This window comes from Plutella xylostella, chromosome 5 (assembly GCF_932276165.1).
Source record: "Plutella xylostella chromosome 5, ilPluXylo3.1, whole genome shotgun sequence".
In the NCBI taxonomy this organism is placed as follows: domain Eukaryota; kingdom Metazoa; phylum Arthropoda; class Insecta; order Lepidoptera; family Plutellidae; genus Plutella; species Plutella xylostella.
Genome location: NC_063985.1, coordinates 500,552 through 521,263, shown reverse-complemented (window position 1 = coordinate 521,263; position 20,712 = coordinate 500,552). Strand labels below are relative to the sequence as shown.

General features: G+C 38.2%; 1 protein-coding gene across 1 annotated transcript in view; it reads left to right on the top strand.

Moving 5' to 3' along the window:
• LOC119690427 (atrial natriuretic peptide-converting enzyme) overlaps positions 1–20,712 on the top strand; it is an 87,066-nt gene that overhangs the window by 57,998 nt on the left and 8,356 nt on the right. Inside the window, exons 7-12 of the mRNA XM_048633096.1 lie at positions 211–405; positions 4,558–4,690; positions 5,560–5,712; positions 8,357–8,575; positions 9,450–9,591; positions 10,138–10,307. Coding sequence (XP_048489053.1) covers positions 211–405; positions 4,558–4,690; positions 5,560–5,712; positions 8,357–8,575; positions 9,450–9,591; positions 10,138–10,307 — 1,012 coding nt within the window. The remainder of the gene's footprint in view (positions 1–210; positions 406–4,557; positions 4,691–5,559; positions 5,713–8,356; positions 8,576–9,449; positions 9,592–10,137; positions 10,308–20,712) is intronic.

Sequence of the window (20,712 nt, the reverse complement as noted above, 5' to 3'; positions counted from 1 at the left end):
AAACAATACCTCTCTTATCATTGCTACTGAAAGCGTATCTGGTTTCTTTGCAGCCACTGTACCTATTTCTATTTGCTAATTAAATACAATCACGAGCAAATAAAAAGTTCCCGTGACATATGGAACGTCAATGGCAGGTAGAACATTTAATTGTCCGTGTATAATATTTCCTTTCTTCCCCTAAACTAACCCAGCCCCTCCCCCCCACAGTACGTGTCCCAAGTGGTGAACCGCTCCTCGGTGGCGCCCCCGCCGGCGCCCACGGAGCCGGCCTGGGCGCGCAACCCGGCGCCCGGCGTGTGTCTGCCGGTCATCGTGACCTTCTGCCAGCAGCACAAAGTCAGCTACAACTTCACCGTGTTCCCGAACTACATTGGGCATTTTGGGCAGAGGGATGCTCAGCAGGTGAGTGACAAATTTCCACTGGATCAATGACCAGATACCGTAGAACGATCGACACGTTAGCAATGCCTTCAGTGTCGCTGCCCTGTCAAACATCTGTCATATTCATACAAGTTACGTCAGATTTGACAAGCGAGCAACATTTCGGTTCGCATAGGTCGTGGTAACCCCACAGGTTCAATTCTGTCAGATGTGGTAGGAGTACGGAGATGGTGTAGGTAGATAACATAATTATGTGTTTTTCATGATTTATCTTAAATTACTTTAAAAGCACTTCAAATGAGTTGCCACAAAGAAGTTTAAACTAAGTTAAACTGGATTTATATTATGTTTTGCCTGTATCTCGTTTTGGAGGTGCGACTGTTAATATTGGAATACTCAAGTTACCGTACAAATGAAAAGTATCCTAATGTTCACGTGGCTGGGTGGAATTGTCGTATCTTAAATGTTGATCAATATAGTCGATCATTTTTCGTAGTATTTATTTTACCTTGACCCTAATAGCGTAACGATAAAAGCCCAAAGTAATTAAAGACTGATAAAATAATATATACCACAACATTATGAAAAGGAATCTACAAAAATATTATGTAATAAGTAACGCGTTTTTATGAATTTGAAGGCTTCTTGTAATTAGATTTTCTTGTCTTTTCCAGTTTTAAAAAAATACTTAAATCAGTTTGAACTGTCGATAAATTAATAGATAAAAAAGTCAAGTAGGTAATAATGTAAGTCTTACGAGTTGTTACTAAACACTAAACTAAACTTCGCTCGCTTAAATACGTTCGGGAAAAAGGATACGTAAAAGTTTTAATTTAAACGTATTGTTTCTTTCTAAACTGCCTTCCAAACTTGCAAACATTGCTTTTATTGTTTCCCGAAAATGCTATTGAAGTGATCTAGTATTACGAGTATTACTATAACATTCATGGCAGAATTTTCTCGTAAAAAAATGGGTAGCCAATGACAGCACGTGCAGCGAGCGTGCCGGGGCCTCTCATTCGGAGCTTACTGCCGGGAAAACCTACTAATTGCTACTCAAGTACTCAATCTACTGCCACCTTATTGTCTAATCTTTACATCTGTGCCGATCACTTTAAATGTGGAATGGTGAGGTTAATTACCATGCTAGAAATAGTGTTTATTCAAAGTGGAATTATCAAATAACGGTTGGCAGGATACGCAACAAACGCCCGTGGTTTACTTAGATAAACAGTGCCTGAAATTCTACGAAGGTTTTTTAGCTTTTATCTTCTCTAATAGACACGTTGTGTTTTATAATTTAAATCATTCAACACTACTATAAGCTTTCTTAGAAACTTTTCTATTTCGCCGTGATTGCGATAGATATAACTATAAGACAATAAAGCCCGGATTACAGATAATCGATCACAATGTGGACTCTCTGACCCGCTACTCCCGCACTCGCCACGCGGAGGATATTAAGACGGATTACTCGTGTCTGCTGCGGGATTTTTTGTGGAACCTTTTGTTCAATTTGTTACGAGATGGATGAGAAATTGTTGATTAACGAGTAATTGCTCGTAGACTGGTTCATATTTTGACAGATTATAGACTATAGACGTTCTTGTAGCAATTATTGATGCACCGTTGCACATTGTCCTCTTGTAAATAAGTAATTTTATAAGCGTTTCAGAATATGTCTGCCAATCAAACTTTTTACCACGAACGCGATAAGTATATGCTTATTGTAACCCTTTCATCATAAATGGCTACTGAGCTATAAACAACTGCCAACACATTCACCGTCCCGATGTAAAAGTTCCACTTATCACCGACAGCTCACTGTCCCAACTATCGGTTTTAATAACTCGTAAATCCTTTTAATATATTATAATAGGTGAAAGGTTAGAGGCGCTCGCCGCGCGTGCCTAAGTGCCTCGTCCGGGGCTTACCGCCGCCGCTCGCTAATTGCCGCAAGCTTCACTTTAGATTAGGCTTACCTAGTTCTTAGAACACCTTTTAGCGGTTTTGTTCTTTCGGCGAAATGCCGTTTCTGTCACGTCTATTCACTGCGAACGCTGATTGTTAGTAACGTGTTTCTGGTGCAAACTGTCGTGTTGTGTAATGTTAGAGGTAAGTTCCTGGAAGTAACCTTTCCCAACACTACTATAAATGGAGCTACATTTCCGTCGAGCTTTGACTAAACGAAACTGAAAATGGTTAGGTACATATAAAAAATGGGAGAGGATTTATTTCAACGGAGAGTATTTCTGATACTGAATAATGGATGAAAACGAGCTGAAATCTAATCTTGCAATCCACACACACATGGAAATGAATAGCGTAGCGGCCGCGATAAGCCACAGACTATAAAACCAAAATAAAACCATAAATAAAAGTTCGATATAAAAAGCGAAATTCCAGATATTCATTAGCCTTGTATACAGGGCGTCCATCAATCATTGTCGTCGCACAATGGGAGTGATGCTCCATGTACAGGGGGTCACTTTTGATTACGAAATACCCGATGACGTTGTATTTTTAAAACGGATCTACTGATTTCACGACATATCACGTTCGTTAGTTTTTGGCAAGTAAGAGTGACCCGTCAGGCACCGCGGCAGCGGCGGCGGCGTAGCGGGTGGACATTACAGGAGCTATAGCTGTTTTATTTTAGCATTTTACCACATTTGTTTCATTTTCCCGTATCAGATGTTCTTATCGAATATCAAATCATGAATAAGTACAATAGTGATGTTGCCTGAAAGATCTTTAGCGATTACTCGTATATGTATTAGCGTCTTATCTGTAACATGTATACATGGTGTTTTATCAATAGTTGTACATATTGTAGTACTTTTGGAGAATGAATCACAGGTGAATAGGGCCGGCACGGGCGCGGCGACCCAACTCCAACGCCTGTCTATTGAGATGTTTGATATCGTGTTTTTTTTTCTAGACACGTTCAGTTTTTTTTAAGCAACAATTTTTTTCACAAATTATTTACCTAGTTGTTATTTAATATCGTCACTACTCAGTTTTTCCATTTCAAACACAATTCGAGTACGATTATTGGCATGTAAAATCCAGTTACGTAGAGCTGAGTCGATGCGCTCAACTCTAAATCGCATCACATAGCTGCGTCGCACTCACACTCGCTGCACAACGCATTGTGCGGTGAGACGGATAGAGTCAATAGGATCACTGAATGTCAACTCCCATTTTGTCTGCCTGCACTTTTATAACACTGAATTTAGCAGTCGTAATGGAAATATTAAATGCTTTCCTGTGCGCCATTTGAAATTAATGTCGATTAAAGCTATCACTAAATATTAAACTTATTATTATTAAAAACCCATTTCCAATTAACCTACTTTACTCGTAATCCTATTAATGATTGTTGCCGATTTCGATTGTATGATTCCTGACTAAGTGGGAATACTCATGTTTAATCTATGCTAATGAATATAATTATTACCAAAACCACAAGAAGATAAATTCGTTGTTTGTAGGATATTAGTTACATTTTGTTTGTGGCTGACAAGGTAGCTGACTTTAATTATCATTGTCTGTACAAGGCTGCTGTTGTGAAATTCTAAAATAAACTAAGTAGACTTCCGCCGTGATTTTCTGCTGCTACACGGGTTCACTAAACGACACTATATCGTGATTCGCCATAAATACAGCGCTGAAAGTGGTGTAACACACATTATATGAGTTTTTCGACATCGATAACGAACCCGTGTAGCGGCCGATGCAAGTCGTACTTGAGAACTGTCACGTCATTACTATATCCAGTCCCTCGACACGTAATGTAAGCCAAGGTTTCAGAATCCAATGATTCCCACGGGGAAATTATTTAAAGCGAAGCGGGCGGGAAAAGCTAGTAGCTCTATTATTAAGAGCTGTTACAGCAACCGCTTGAATACCGTGAAATCAAACACAATAAAAATCTATTAGATATGTCTCGCGCGATATGGCGTTTTCGGAAGCTCTCAGGTTAATACAGGCAAGCACTTTGAGCTGGTGAAGTTCACTGTCCTCCAGTCAACCCTGCGTGTATACAGGCGGTTGTAAAAAGGGTATACTAACCCGAAAGGGGTGACTCACGTGTTCAGAATGACCTTCTGAGTCACCCCCTTTCGGCAACCCTTTTTGCAGCACCCTGTATACCCAACCCCCCCTCCCCAGGACCTGGAGATCTACGACGCGGTGGTGGACGTGCGCTGCTACGAGCTGACGGCGCTGTTCCTGTGCTCCCTGTTCGTGCCCAAGTGCGGCCCGCTGGGGCACATGGTGCGCCCGTGCCGGAGTCTGTGCCAAGGTATGTAGGGACATACACCAGTACTTGTCTAAAGGTGGGTACAGTAAGGGGCAGATAAACCTGACCCCCCTCAGAATCATTGTTACTATGAGAGGGGGGTCAAGTTTCTCTGCACCTGACCGTACTGGCCAACGTTACGAGGTGTAATGTAATATGTTACACAGCGAGCATTCGTGTAGTCAGTACGAGGTGTTACGGGGAAACCAGCGAGCAACGAGCCAATTTTAGAACACAGCGTTCCGTAACATGCTCGCTGGGAATGTTACGTTACAGTCCGTAACGATGGTCAGTACCCACCTTAAGACATAGATAGACTCACTGTGTATAATAAGAAACTACAGTACAATTATAATCTGACCAACTACAGATTATGTTAGGATGATGGCAGTACCCTACCTCTGAATATTTTAAAATTAACAGCACTATATTACAGCGAATTCGTTCTAAGCGATGTGCACTGAATGGAGAGTTTCTGACAACTCAAGTTGGTTTGAATGAACGTACGTGTGTGCTACAGTTCTACTATCGCAATCATAACGACATCTCTATTGATGTAGTTCTTATTCATAATGAGTTCTCAGAAAACTTAGGTACCACTGTGGAGTTTTATTGGTGATGCTGTTGAATTGATAGCTTCTTAATAATTGTGATCTGTAAGTTATGTGATGTAATGTAAGTTATGTAATGTAGGTATGATGAAATAAGTTTTAGTTTGTTAAAATCAAGTAAATATAATAGAATCCGCGTACTACTTAATATCTACCAAGTATACAAATGTTGCTATCAGTTTTAAATGTATAAAGTTAATTTAAAAATTTAGCTCACTCATGTATGTAGCAACCCTAACACAACCCCTCTGTCCCCTATAGAAACCATGCGTCGCTGCGGCTTCTTCCTCGAGGTGTTCGGGCTGTCGATGCCGGAGTACCTGCAGTGCGAGATCTTCCCCGAGTCCGCGGACACGGACGTGTGCCTCGGCAACCGCGAGGTCAAGGAGGCGCGCTTCCGCGCCGCCAAGCCCGGTCAGTGTGTAGAAAGACAGACAGAAAAGAAAGAAAGAAAATACTTTATTTGAAAGAGACGGCAATGTTGAATGAATGTTTTACTTTCTTTTTATGTATTTCAGTATTATTTTTTTTCAATGTGATTCTGTAAAAATTTCCTCCGTAGACGAAAGCAAAAGATGGCGTTGAATGGATGTGGTCCAAAGAAAGTTATTGGTATTTTCATCGTCAATCTTAGGTCTATTAGCTAGTCTTTTGCTTTCGTCTGTGGAATTGTACTGAATACTTACCCCTTCAGGAGAAATATATTTCAGGAGGGTCGCCCTAGTTTAAGAAATTTGCCGATAGACGAAGTGTTGAACCACGACTATTATCTTGTTGTATTTAAGGTACCCTATTGCGTAGCAGCACTCGTGCTTTCGTAGTTCGGCAAATTTCATACATATTTATATAAAATGAATTATGGCTAAAATAGTGTGCGTTACCCAAATAAGAAGCATACATTTGAACAACTCAAGCATTATAAAATAGAGTTCGCACTTGAGAATAGACTCACAGTTTAGTTTCGGTTGGTTTCCAGAAAACATTTTAAGCTTCTGAAAGTGCAGAGTTTCATGATCCGAACTCAACTGCAGTAAAGTGAAGTTAACATCTGCTTCCAGTTGCTGAGAGCGCTCAATTTATTTGACGGTGTCTTTATACAATGTAGCTTTGAGTTGAGACTGCAGTATCTACGTATAATGTAAATGTGTACTTTTATCTCCGCGACACAGGAGGGGCTGGTTCAAACGACTTTACATTTTATGCCCTTTTTACTTCACATCTTACGGGGCTTATGCAAACGAGAAAGATAACCATAAAAAAATTACCTTACCGCCACCGAGGTAGATTTTATGTTTGGTTAGGGCTTGGAGTGAAAACACTATGGGCTAGTTACTTTGTAAGTGGTAGATATTTGGATAAAGTTTTCCTTTTCAACAACAATAGCCTTTTAGTCTTTAAAGCTTAAGTTGTAATAGCACTTAACTTTATTTTATTTGTAAGGTTTATGTCGCGTACTTACGTTACGAGTACATGCTCTGCAAACTATGTTTTACGACTAACTGCTGCTATCAAAGATATTTTATGATGATTTATGTCTTATTGTACCGTGATCATTTCGTGAAATTGACCTCGGGCCTCGTCACAAAACCTACATTGTTTTAATTTTAAAAAAGATTTATATGTAGGGTAACGTAACGTACCTTGGGACGCTTGTACCTCGGGACAATGATTTTATTTTTAAAACTGGCAAATTTAACAAAGTATCATTCTACCCTATGCGTAGTGTTTTACTCGCTTGGCCAAACTAGTGAGTCTCGTGATCATACCGGGATCGAGTGTGAGGTGAAGACAAAATTAAGTTTTTTGGAGACAAAATTTACTTTTGTATAGTTTTTTGAGTTGCTTTATCTCATTGAGGCATGCTCAAAATTGAGACATGGATATCACGTATATATTTTCAGTTATTTCATTTTTATGATACGGCAATTATCTGAAAGATTCCTAATATAAAAATAAAGATACTGTTTTTTTTTGTTAAAAATTGCTTTTTTGTACCTTGGGACACGATCAAATTTGTACCTTGGGACATTATTTCCTATGGTTTTGTACTATGGAGACTGCTAACTTCTAAATTACGTCTTATATCTCTGTTCTTATAAGTGGCAGAGTGAAACTGGAATGAAGAGAGTTGCAGTCAGTCTGGAACGTTTGAAACAAGCAGTAGATAAAGTAAAAACAGGAGAAAATATTCCTATTTATTTTATATAAAGTGAATGTTCCTTTTTGTAACGTAAGATTCATACATAATCGCAAAATATAATTTCGTTATAAACTAATGATAATATGATGTCAATGTAGTTATAAAATTTCAATGATTACAGGACTTTTTGCTAAAAATATTATAAATCAATTTGTCCCAAAGTACACTTAAGAGTGTCCCAAGGTACAAACGTGTAACGTACCTTGGGTCAAAACAAGCATTTTTACTTTTATCTTAATTTCAAAAAATCTGGCCATTCCAAAGCTCCACCACAAATACTAGTGATAATAGATTATATATCCTACCGAATAAAGTAAATTTCACATTAATATCTTAGTTGTACGCTGCAATATCTTCATTCAAAGTTGGGGTAGTCGAAAGTGTCCCTAGGTACGTTACGTTACTTATAAGTTGCGTAGGATAAAATTATTAATATTTGGAAGAATTCTTTCATGTTTAGAGACGACAACTTATAATGAATGAAGTTTTCATAGATCTTGTAAATTATTCTCCCAGTGTGTTACCGGAGTATCAGTTTAGAGAGAGCGTGCACACATTGGGCGTTACGAAGCACGCGCTTTGGGGTATATCAGTCTATCGATGGCACATGTAATCGAGCGTCTAATGTACTATACAAGCTCTTCGGCTGTGTCCCCAGTAGGCAAACTATTAGCGACCGACTGAGTTTGCGGCGTATCAATTTAGTACACTTTTCCATATATTTGAAATGGAGTGTCCACAGTCTGCTAGTTAAGTACGCAGTTTTCAGCGATAGGCGCTCTGACTATCTCAGTATCTCTCCGCTAACAGTTTACCTAATGGGGACCACAACTTAACCCTATCCCCTCCTTCCCCCAGTCTGCCCCTCCGGCTTCCAATGCGACGTGAAGCGCTGCATCCCGGCGGACTGGCGCTGCGACGGCCACGTGGACTGCCGCGACCGCTCGGACGAGCTCAACTGCCGCGTGTGCGCGCGCTCCGGCGACGTGCACTGCGGGCAGCAGCGCTGCGTGTCGCACGCGCACATGTGCGACGGCAAGCCCGACTGCCCGTGGGGGCAGGACGAGAGGAACTGCTGTGAGTCACTGCTCTCTATAACTATAACTATGAATTTACTGTCTGTATAAAGGTTGTCTGGTAGAGATTGCTATAAGCAAGCTGCCGTTTTGTAATGTTTTTTTTTAAATAAGGAGGTATACTTTTTTATTTTTCTGTTTCTTGGTGCAAATAAATAGATATCAACATGGTAGTATACGTAGATAATTCTTATTATACTTAATACACTTTTCTCACGTACAGTCTTACACATAATATCACTTCTAGCCTCCGAGTTAAAGTAAAAGATAAAAATTTCAGTAAATAATTTGCGGATAAATTATCGTCCGTTGGATCATAAAATATTCCACCCTGTAAGCCACAATCTAGTAGCTTAGGTTCAACAGCAGTAGAAATGTCTTATTTGCAAGGCACGGGGCGGACAAATGACTTTTTGCTCAATAGTCGGCCGGCAACTATCAGCGTCCGGCGGAGGTTTAGCAGCTTAACTCGCGGCATCAATGCCCTGGGAATTCACGATAGCCGAGAAATGTTTACTGCACTCGATTCAAAGCAAACAGGGCTTTGTTTCAGGCTTAGTTTAAACGCTGGAATTAAGTCTTTAAGGGTGCAAACAATAGAGATTTCACTGAAATAGAGGTAGAAAGTTTGAACAATTGTTGGTGTATTAGTAACTCGCTAAAGGTGATTAGCTTTAGAGCCATATTTGAGTAGAAGCTTGTATATGACAACTAATTTAAATTTAAACTGCTAGTAAAATGCAATGGTGCGAGCATAACATCCGTGTATGCAAAAAAAAACTGTAGCTAATTAATTGAGATAGTAAATTATTAAAATTTGTAATATCATGGGACGTCTGAGAGTACAATACACTAAAACCTCCACCACCCTACAGTGAGACTGAGCGAATCAAACGGCGACATCGGGCGCGGCGAGCTGCAGGTGTACCGCGCCGCCAACCAGTCCTGGTACCCGGCCTGCCTGGCCACGCTGGACGAGCCCACCGCCGCCCGCCTGTGCTCCATGCTGGGCTACTCGTGAGTACTTACTACCAGACCTGTATAATTCACCATTTTGTAACTGCCCAGGTTCCGCCGCGCCGGACGTGTATACAGTACAGTTGATACGTAACTCAGGTAGTCTCCTTTCGTTCACCTATGAGATACCTAACACCACCCTTACTATTTAGTGAGTGCCATTTGACGAATATTTTCAGTGATCAGTGGTTGTAGCCCAACTTTTCTGAGCCCATCTTCTTCTTGGCGTGTCACTGACAGTAAAGACAAGAGTAGTCAGTAAAGGTACTATTCCGTGCATCGCGACAGTCGTCGGCCGCACGCGACTGTTATTTTGTCCCCTATATGTTTGTCGCAGCAGTGCCATGCCATACATTTTCATACTCTGACAGTCGTAAGCCGCGTGGCCTACGAGTGTCGCGATGCACGGAATGGTAGAGCTAGACTAGCGTTTGTCATCGTGGTGAAAAGATTAGCTACTCAGATTAGTCGTCAGTTGTGATACGACTCAGCAGACTGTAACTCAGTTCACCCATGAGAAACCCTAACACCACCCTCACTCCCCAGCTGGCTGAACACCAGTCTATCCGTGGGCGGCGGCGACGCGCGCGCGGCCGGGCTCCGCGGCGCCGCGCAGTCCTATCGCAACTTCCTGCGCAACGAGGGCGGGCTGCTGCGCGAGCTGCGCGAGTGTCGACATGACACCTCGCATGTGCATTTAGTGTGCCATAATTATGGTGAGTACTTGCTGTGAAGTTATGTTGCCCTAGTACTTCTTTTAGAGGCGCAGCCCCAGCAAATTAATTCTGACGCGTGGACTCTTTTTATGAATTTAGAAGCAGATTTTGTGTATGGCGGCGCAGACTTGCTACGCGCTACGGCGTAGACTTGCTACGCGCTACGGCGTAGACTTGCTACGCGCTACGGCGTAGGCTTGCTACGCGCTACGGCGTAGACTTGCTACGCGCTACGGAGTAGACTTGCTACGGGCTACGGCGTAGGCTTGCTACGCGCTACCTCGTAGGCTTTGCTAGGGACGTATTGTTGTCTTTTGGTATATCGAATCTGTGGTATTCTAAGTTGCTCCGTGATTATATCCTATAGCTGCAACGGTTTTGTTTATGTATTTTTATCTACAATGTAGAGTTTGTATACGACGACACGTCCCCATCGTTACAAACTAACTATGTATAATACAAGTAAATAAATTAATTAACATTAGTCTTAAAACTAAACAGCGTTAAACTATTATGTATAGCAGCCCGGTGTTATGCGAATTACAAGCAACATTTTGTTTACAACTCACAGTAACAACTTTAATTCGCGATCGTAAAGTGTACAAATGAATCAACATGGCGTGGCGTAGACACAGTTGAAGCATTTAGTTAGTGCGAGCGACATAATTACTTGTTTAATTAGTTCGTGTGTGGCGTGTGGCGCGTGTGTGGCGTGTGGCGTGGGCGGCGTGTGGCGTGTGGCGTGGCGGACGTCGCGACGTGTGTAATTATTCGCCACTGCGGAGCGCCGCTGTCCAGCTTCGATGTTACACAGATTAGATGATAGATAGTGAGATCAAATATATGTAGTGAATCGTCTAAGGTTCGGTGGCGGGATTAAGTGAAACGTCCGAATTGGTTTGAAGCTCGAGTATAATTGCGTCATAAAATGGTTACATACGAAGCATAGCATAATCATGTATATTGTATATCTATACGTTTACACACATACTACATCATCACCCTACAAAAAATAAAAAAAATGAATATTACAGGTTTATTTTTTTTTAAAGGTACATGGTTTTTTATATATTTTAAGATACACAGTTATTGTTTATTTAAGATACATAAGGCTTAGTTCGATTCTTATGCAAAATTTCCTCTTTTCCATTTTTAACAATCTTTACATTTGGTGTTAAATCTTCTACTACAGTATAAGGACCTAAATAAACACTATCCATTTTAGTACCAGTTTCATTTTTAACAAGCAAAAGATCACCTTTCTTATAGGTTACAGGTTTTACGTATGAATCATAATGTATCTTTCTAGTCTCCTTACTTTTAACAAGGTTTTGATGTGCATCGCAATGTGCTTTTTGTAAACGGAACTTTAATTCTAATGCATAATTGTCTCTATTATATAACGGTTCAATTTGGGTTGATTTTAGATTGCTGGGTAAGTTACATAATTTTCCGAAAACAAGTTCAAAAGGGGTATACATAGTTTCTGTATGAACTGTTGTATTGTAGGAAAAACACCAGTATGGGAGCCAATCGCTCCAATATTCAGGATTATTGTTGGTTTGTATTCGAAGGAATGCATTAAGAGACTTATGTGTATTTTCTAGAGCTCCAATTGACTGATGGTGGTAGGCAGTTGAAGTTATCTGATTGATACCTAGTAGTTTACATACCTCCTTCATAGTAGATGAGATGAACTCCGTCCCTCTATCTGTCATTATCTCCCGTGGAATTCCATACTTAAGAATGAAATTTTGCACAAAAACTCTGGCAACACTTACCGTATCCTTCTTCTCTAAGGGATAAGCATCTACATACTTAGTTAGATCACATTGGAGTGATAATATATATGTATGATTATAATAATCCTTATCTAAGGGCCCAACTATATCTAAGAATACCTTATCAAAACTAGACTGTGCTGTAGTTGTCACAGTCATTGGTTGTTTCGTTGGTAAGGAATGCTTTTGTTTTTGGCACTTATGGCATTTCCTTACAAACTGTTCCACATCATTGCTCATATTTGGCCAAAAATAGTATTTTTTTATATTATTTATCATGCGTCGTACGCCCGCATGTCCGCTAGTGGGAAGGATATGAAAATCATTGAGAACCACTTTTTTATCATCATCATTCGTTATTTCTTTTATTCCATTTATAATTAATACTCGTGGCCCGGACCACTTTTTATTTTTATTTATAGCACTGGTTAACCATTCAATATATTTATTATTATTTTCTTTATTTTTCATTATGTATATCTCATCTAACTTTAAGTTATTACAATACAATTCCAAGTCTCTCACGAAAACGTCTCGCGTCATACATGATCGAGAACATGGATTGATTTTTATTATAAACTTTGTTGGAACATATTCAAAATTTTCCTTATGTTTTTCACTAACTACTAATTCCACACAATGTTTTGGGTTTTTAAGTAATTCGACGACGTTCGGGTGATCAGTCCGATTGTCTGGAATCTTATCTTTCAAATTATTGTTTTCTTTACTTCCACTCTCCTTTCTTGTCATACTCCTAGTCATAACATTCATAGCATTCACGTCCATTGCTTTCAAATCATCAGATGTTAAAACTATGCGAGATAACGCGTCGGCCGCTACGTTATTCACGCCTTTCTCATATTCTATCGTGTAGTCATACTCTTCCATTACTAATCTAAACTTTAATAAACGGCTTGCTGGATTTTTTATACTGAACAGATAAATCAACGGTTTGTGGTCGGTTTTAATAGTGAATTTCTTACCATAGAGGTATGGCCTAAAGTATTTCAGTGCCCATACCACTGCTAACAATTCTTTTTCTATTGTAGGATAGTTAATTTCGGATTTATTTAATGCTCTGCTGGCATATGCTATAGGTAAATCATTTTTGTTACATAATAAAGCTCCAATTGCCAATCCTGAGGCATCTGTTCTTAGTATGAAATTATTTTCTACTGAAAAATCTGGGTACTGTAAAATGGGTGGTTTAATTAAATGTTGTTTCAATTTTTCGAATGCATCCTGACATTCTTTCGACCATTCAAATTTAACTTTCTTTCTACATAATTTATTCAAGGGAATTGATATTTCGGCGAAATTGGGAACAAACTTTCTGTAATAGTTGGCAAAAGCCACAAACCTCCTAACTTCATCGCTATTGGTAGGTGTAGGATAAGCATGAAGTACACGCGTTTTTTCAGGATCCGGAAGTACACCATCGGCTGATACTATATGACCTAAATATAACAACTCTTTCTTTAAAAATTGACATTTCTGTGGGTTGACTTTAAGGTTGACTTTGCGTAGTCGTTCGAATATTTCAATTAAGTTTTTATTATGGGATTCTAAATTTCTAGCAAAACAAATCAGATCGTCTAGATAAATTAATAATTTATCATAGTTTAGTCCAGACATAGCTACTGTCATTAATCTACTGAAAGCACTGGGGCTTATTTTAAGTCCCATCGGCAATCGTTTAAGCTGATACTGTTTGTCTGTGGTGAATGCAGTGCATTTTCTGCTTTCGGGATCTAATTTTAGTTGATAATATGATTGACAAAGGTCAAGATGACTAAAATACATGGCTCCTGATAAAGAATCGAGTATCTCAGCTATATTTGGTAATGGGAACTTATCGTCTTGTATCCGTTCATTCACTTTCCTGTAATCAATCACGACACGCCATTTCTTTTCTCCATTTCCATCAACTTTTTTAGGTACAAGCAGAATGGGACTGTTCCATTCACTCTGACTCTCCTCTATAATATCATCGCGTAACATTTGTTCTATTTGCTTTTTAATTTCATGTTGTTGTGCTTTTGGCAATCGATACGGTTTTGTATAAGAAGGACTACTATTTTCTTTTAAACAAATTTTTTGTTGATATAAATTGGTCGCTTCTAATTTATCTCCTGGTAAGTAAAATACATCACTATATTTAGCACATATATTTTCTATAGATATTTGCTCTTCCAAATTTAAGTGTGATAATTTTAAAAGTTTAAATAATTGCTTTACACGGTCTGCGTTAACTTGTGACTTTCCAAAAGAATAAATTTCGAAATTATTTTTATCCTGTAGTTCTACTGTAAAATAACTCAATTTAACTTCTGTATCTCGCGTATTTAAAATTTGTATCGGTATTTGTCCATCCTTTGATGTTACTATTGCGCTTGCCAAAAACACTCCGTCGCATAATTCTTTTGGTGCAATAACGCACTCATAAGTTGCATTAGTTTTAACATAGTGAATAGACTCACAGCGTGAGGGTAAATTAATGTATGCATTATAGCCCAAATTACCCATTTGTAATGGTATTGTAATGTCATTTTTATTTTTAATTGTTAAGGAATTATTTTCAAAGTTTAAGATGCATTGATTTAATGATAAAAAGTCTTGGCCTAATATTCCATCTGTCCGGCATGGAAAGTTTCGCAATACGTAGAATTTATGCTCTATCTCCTGTCCATTATAGTTCAAATTTAAATAAATAAAACCTTCCGAATAAACATCTCCTCCGATACCTTTGATGAGTATCTGATTTTTATGGAATGGAATGTTTCTACGCTCCAAAATCTCATGCTTGACAACGGATAATGACGCACCGGTGTCAATTAACCAACTGTACTGAGAGTCAAATACATTAAAAGTCACTGAGTTAATGTTATTACAATAACAAGAATAATGTTCATTATCATTATGATCGAAAAAACTGGATTGGTAAATTCATTTCATTTTCACGCGTATTTTCCGGGTCTGCATTGGCATTACTGAAACTTTCACCTTGACCTTCACCTTGAGCCAAGTTTATCTGAGGTCGGTTTCCCCGATTATTAGAATTGTAAAAGCTACGTGAACGACCTCTACCACCAAAGTTATCTTGTGTACCTCTACCACGAAAATTATTCTGTAGCCCGTGACTATTTCCACGATAGAAGTCCGTTCGTTGTTCTGTTCTCTGCTCGGAGTAGCTAGGGTAAGAACCTCTGTATTGGTAACGCCCTTGTTGACGAAAATTGTTATAATTACGAGTGTTATGGTAATCGGACCTACCTCTTCCACCACGAAAGTTCATCATCGTCCCTTCAGGGTCTGCGGCTGTCTCCTCATCCAACGCTCCGCTAATTGCTTCTCTCAAGGTCACGTAGTTGCGAGCTGTAATGATTGTACTCAACCTGGAACTTCTCAGACCATCGGCAAATCGTTTTATAGCATTTTTCTCATTGATAGGTTTTAAAACGTTGTATTTGGTTTGATCCCCGTTGGCCTGGGAAATAGTTAAATCAACGAATAATTGTTCAACTTCCTTACCGAATTCCGCTACAGTTTTCCTATCTTGGCGCACACTTTGTAGTTTTTGTTGAAGAGCCGTGTCAGATTTCTTAGTCAAAAGACGGTCACGCATGTCCTGAAGAAGGCCTGAAACTGTGCTGTAATTTTCACTCATACGTAACTTCGCTCCTTCTGAAAGTCTAGTTTTTAACACAAAGTTTATTAATGCAGTCTTTCCCGACGATTCTAACATACTCTCATAAAGCTCTATACTAGAAATTAGTTGTTTAGTTATATTTTCATCCCCCGTCATAACAGGCAAGAGAGATAAGGCAGTTTTCAAATTAAAACTCTCCATTTTGGTTTCCGTACTGGTGGTTCCCCTTTCACAATAAGACTTAATTTTTGAATACAATAAAGGTATATCTACGCATAACTTCTGTAAATAGTTCAATGACTTACTGTCTAATGCTTTAACTTTTGTTTGTTCATTCAATTTAAGAACGAGACGGTCAAATTTACCATACAAAGTTTCAGCTTCCTCTAATTTTCGTACTTGCACTGAAGAAGTTCTCCTATCTGGGCCTAACTTTGATAAGTATGTTTTTATATGTAGTAATTCTTGGTACAAAGAAATTATATCTTCCGCCATACATTCAATAAAATTATTATATTATATATAGTAATTTAATGCATATTTATTATTTAGTAATTCGAGAGTATAAACAAAATGCATGTCAAATACTATGTAATAAGTGCATAGTAAATATCTCTAGGTAATAAATGTCTTAGTAGGTATAGGTAGTTAATTACTAAATAATTATTTAGATAAGTACATGTTACATTTAAGCGATAATTAGGATTACATTCGTTGTATTACTTAATACAAGTGGGCAAATTAAAAAGTTATCAACTTATTAAAAAAATATTTTTACGTATTTATACGCATTAATTTTCTTTTACCAAAACTTAATATCATTGCATTTTTTTTAAATGCCTTTGTCATAATTATAATTATTCATTAAACTTTACGATACACTGATTAATAGATTTAATTACTCTTAATATTTAACTAGAGTCCACTAAAATTTTTTTTATGGATATATTATATGGTTGTACATACCAATTTACGTCGCACACATTACCAAAAAAATCAGCACTGAAAACCACGTAAAACGCACTATCACTGTGGATTTTATCCTTTTGCGGTCATGGCAGCTGGGTCACCGAGGTGTGGGAGAGAGCTCACCACAGGGCGAAGGCAGGAACGGCGAAGATCATTCATAGTTATTTCCCGACGAATCCATTTCTTATGCGCTTTCTTGTAGTACTTATAAAATGCGAGGAGGCTCAGTAAGGCAATCAATCCAATAAGTACTCCCAATAATTGATTGGTAGTGTAGCTGGGGTGATCTTGCGAGGCTGATGCTGTATTTGTTCCTCCAGTCTGAGCAATAATGACTTCCTCCTGTTTAGATTGCGGTTTCCCCATTTTCCCAGTTTATTTTTGACTTTTTAGCACTTCTAAGACTCGTTGAAGTAATCACAGCGCGACGATTATATTTAGATGAACCCATAATGATCTTAATTCGTGCACCAGTCACTCAATGTTTATAGTCCATTGTCCTTATCAGTAGAATGGAATGTGCACACGAGCGCGCGGCGCGGCGGCGGCGCCGGCTGGCAGGGTCGCCATCTAAGGTTCGGTGGCGGGATTAAGTGAAACGTCCGAATTGGTTTGAAGCTCGAGTATAATTGCGTCATAAAATGGTTACATACGAAGCATAGCATAATCATGTATATTGTATATCTATACGTTTACACACATACTACAATCGCAAAGTGGCAAGATTCTAAATCACTGTATTCATTTTTCTAACTTGATAAAACTGTTTATTTAAAGAGTAAGATAAGATAAACGTCTTTATGTAATTAATAGTACCTTTTTGCCACATCATTTTAAAATATTAAATTCAGGTATTTATCATAGTTTAAACACAGTTTATCCAAATTAGGTTCGTAACTTTAGATTTCAGTCAAAAGTCATAAAAAAATAGTATTTTACTGTTTTCTTGGAGTAGTCATTAACACAGATAGGTAATTGTCAATGGTGTAAAAGTCACTGTAATATGATTGCTCTAAGCGTATCACCCGCATACCAGATATAGATGGAACACATTTGCTCTCGCCGGCACATTTCACTCGCGTTTACCGCTGTAATGAGCGGCCTGGAGCTGAAATACTGTGGAACAGAATTGTATAGATATTTCACCATAATTCTTCTTAGCGTGACGGTGACAAACATAAGAGCTGGGCTAGTATTTGTCACCGTAGTGTATGTAAGAGTATAATTCTGTTATTACGTCGTTAGTCTTCTATAAAATTAATAATAACCCTACTTTGAACGTTAATGTCAATATTATAAGCACGTAGCACATAAGGGACTAATCTAATACACAAGTACCTATATTATACATCTAACCATAATATTATAAAAAAGAAATATATGTCAATTTTGTTAAAAACTCACGTTTCAGTCTTCGTTACAGTTGAAGTACTTATATCTATTACTGTACAAATATACCACACTATGTTGGTGGTTATGGAGTAGTCTCGCCGAAGTCTGCGGTGGACCGAAGCCGGTGATTGTGATGTCTAGAGGTTTCCTCTAGCTTTATCAAAAGCGAACAAACTTGAGCTGTCAATGCAATTGGTATTATGTATTGAGTTGAGATAGAGTCGTGGTAATCGCGGCAGAGCGGTGTTACTTTGTTTTTTCTGAAGCTAGTATGACCCTCCCGGTGCGGTCGCCACGGCCGGTGCAAACCGACACGACCACTTTAAGCCGCACATACAAAGCATTCCGCAGACTTTGCTCGCAACCGCCGGACGCCACTATTTTATTATTTAACATTAAATATTAATATTCCACCGCCGAACCACTTTGTGGAGGCTTTCAATGAAATGCTTCTGTTATTAAAATGTTCACAGTTGGCCGTTTAATGTTGCTACTTAACTAAGAGATTATAGTATTTGAGAGCCAGCTGAATTTTATTTATTTTAACTTGATAATGCAGTATCTTTTCAGCAATACAGTGACTAGTAAAATTCTTTGTATTTTGGCTCTCATTGCATTTGTCTTTCCTAATATTATTATTATTTATTCGTGAATTTCGTTAATATTCATATAATTTAACAAAAAACAATAAATACCTAGTTCAGTTTCATGATATCATTTCAAGACACAACTGGTTACGTAAAAGAAAATGTCTCGTTTTATTGATTCACAGTCCGAGCTCTCTGTTGTACCTTCCCGCGTTCCGCCAACTGTGGATGCGACTTGGCATTCGACAACCGATTTCTACATACATACTTGAATTATAGTTCTACACTTATGTAGGTACGTGCAATGACAAAATTCCAGTGACTTATGTAACGCCAAATGGTAGTTGGAACTATTTCATTGCACGTGAGTCTATAAATAAATAGCTTAAAATTGGTATATTAGGGCCCACTTCCAGCTACCTACTTTGTTTCTGCTATAAAAATACCAGTAAGACTAATTTTATCAAGTTATAATAAAATTATAAACCAACATTTTGAACGCTGCTGCATATTCAACCTAGAAAACTACATAAGTAACTACAGTGCGACAAACTTATCTGTTCCGGTGAGAGCGAACTAAATTGATCCATATCTCATTACTTACTAATTAATTGTATATTGTTAAGGATAAGATGGGTTTATTAATACCGCAAGGGCGAATTACTACTATGGGCAATCTTAAAATCTTATAGAATGGAGAAATATTAGACATTTACGTGAGCTCTCACCGGAACAGATAAGTTTGTGGCACTATATTTATAAAGAAGGCATTTTATTTATTTAGTCTTATTTACGAAACAGTCCGGGCGACCCAACGCAACCCTTTTCACTCAAAGAGAGTCGTCGGACCACTATTTCATATCCAATCTCCTTCTCTAATAGCGCCGCCGGCCGCGGCCCCGAAGGTTTCCATCTGATTGGATTACTGCGTCTATCTACATTTCTACATATTCCGCCTTTGAACCCGATTAAAAGTTTGTGCGTTTTCTAGAGATTCGAAAGTATTTTTAAGTAACCTTGTTTTAGAAAGCCATATTCATACTTGTTTACCGTTTTTAGAAATTCAATTCTTTGGCGTGCATAAGCGGTAAAGCTAGATTGATATCCTGAATTTTCAGCAGTAATGTATTTGATTATGACTGTCTCGCTAACTCTACCCTGGCAGCGAGCTAATGATATGAGTTAACTTTATTATGTGTGATTCTCGACTAATACAAAACTTGTAAATCTATTGTTTAAATTCCATTCATTCATCCCACGCCGTCCTTCTCTCATTCAACATTAAAACTATTCCACGTGTACTTAAACACATAAATAATAAGTATTACAAACAGAACAAGTACCTAAGGTTTCCTTTATTTAAGCAATAAAAATCATCCCGAGTACAATTAACAATCACACTGGTTTGTTTAAGTTATACAACAACTTTACCTACTTTACAAGTTTAGTCACAATCGTTGACAACTGAATAGTGAATACTTAGGTACACAATGGACGTCCGTGAGTTGGAAGTTACTTCATTAAATTGGTATTGAAAGTCAGGCAGAAGTCAAAATAAGTAAATAAACACTATTTTTTTACAACAAATTCTGCGCGACTTGGTTGAGGAGTTGACCTTAGTGCATGTCTGTATACAGTGAGGTATCTAGGGCTGCGCAATGAGACGTCTAAGTGCAAAAACCTCTTAATGAAGTCAATCGTTTTCGCAGCAAATTCTGAGCCAATTTGTGAAATTTATACTAAAGATGCTCTACTTGCAGCAGTTGGAGCAGCTATATGTAAAACTGAGACATGGAGCAATAAATGTTAAGATTTTTTAATACTTTGATATTTATAAAATAAAAAGTTATATAAGTTTATTAAAGAAGTTGGACAGCTGACACGTACAGGCTGTTAGGAAATTATACTAATTATCGACTTGTTAAAGTTGAAATAAAACTGAAAATTTCCACTTCACAAAATTGTAGAACAAACATTCATACTTTTAGTAAAGACTACGTAAATTAAAGCTAATATGTAAAGTGTAC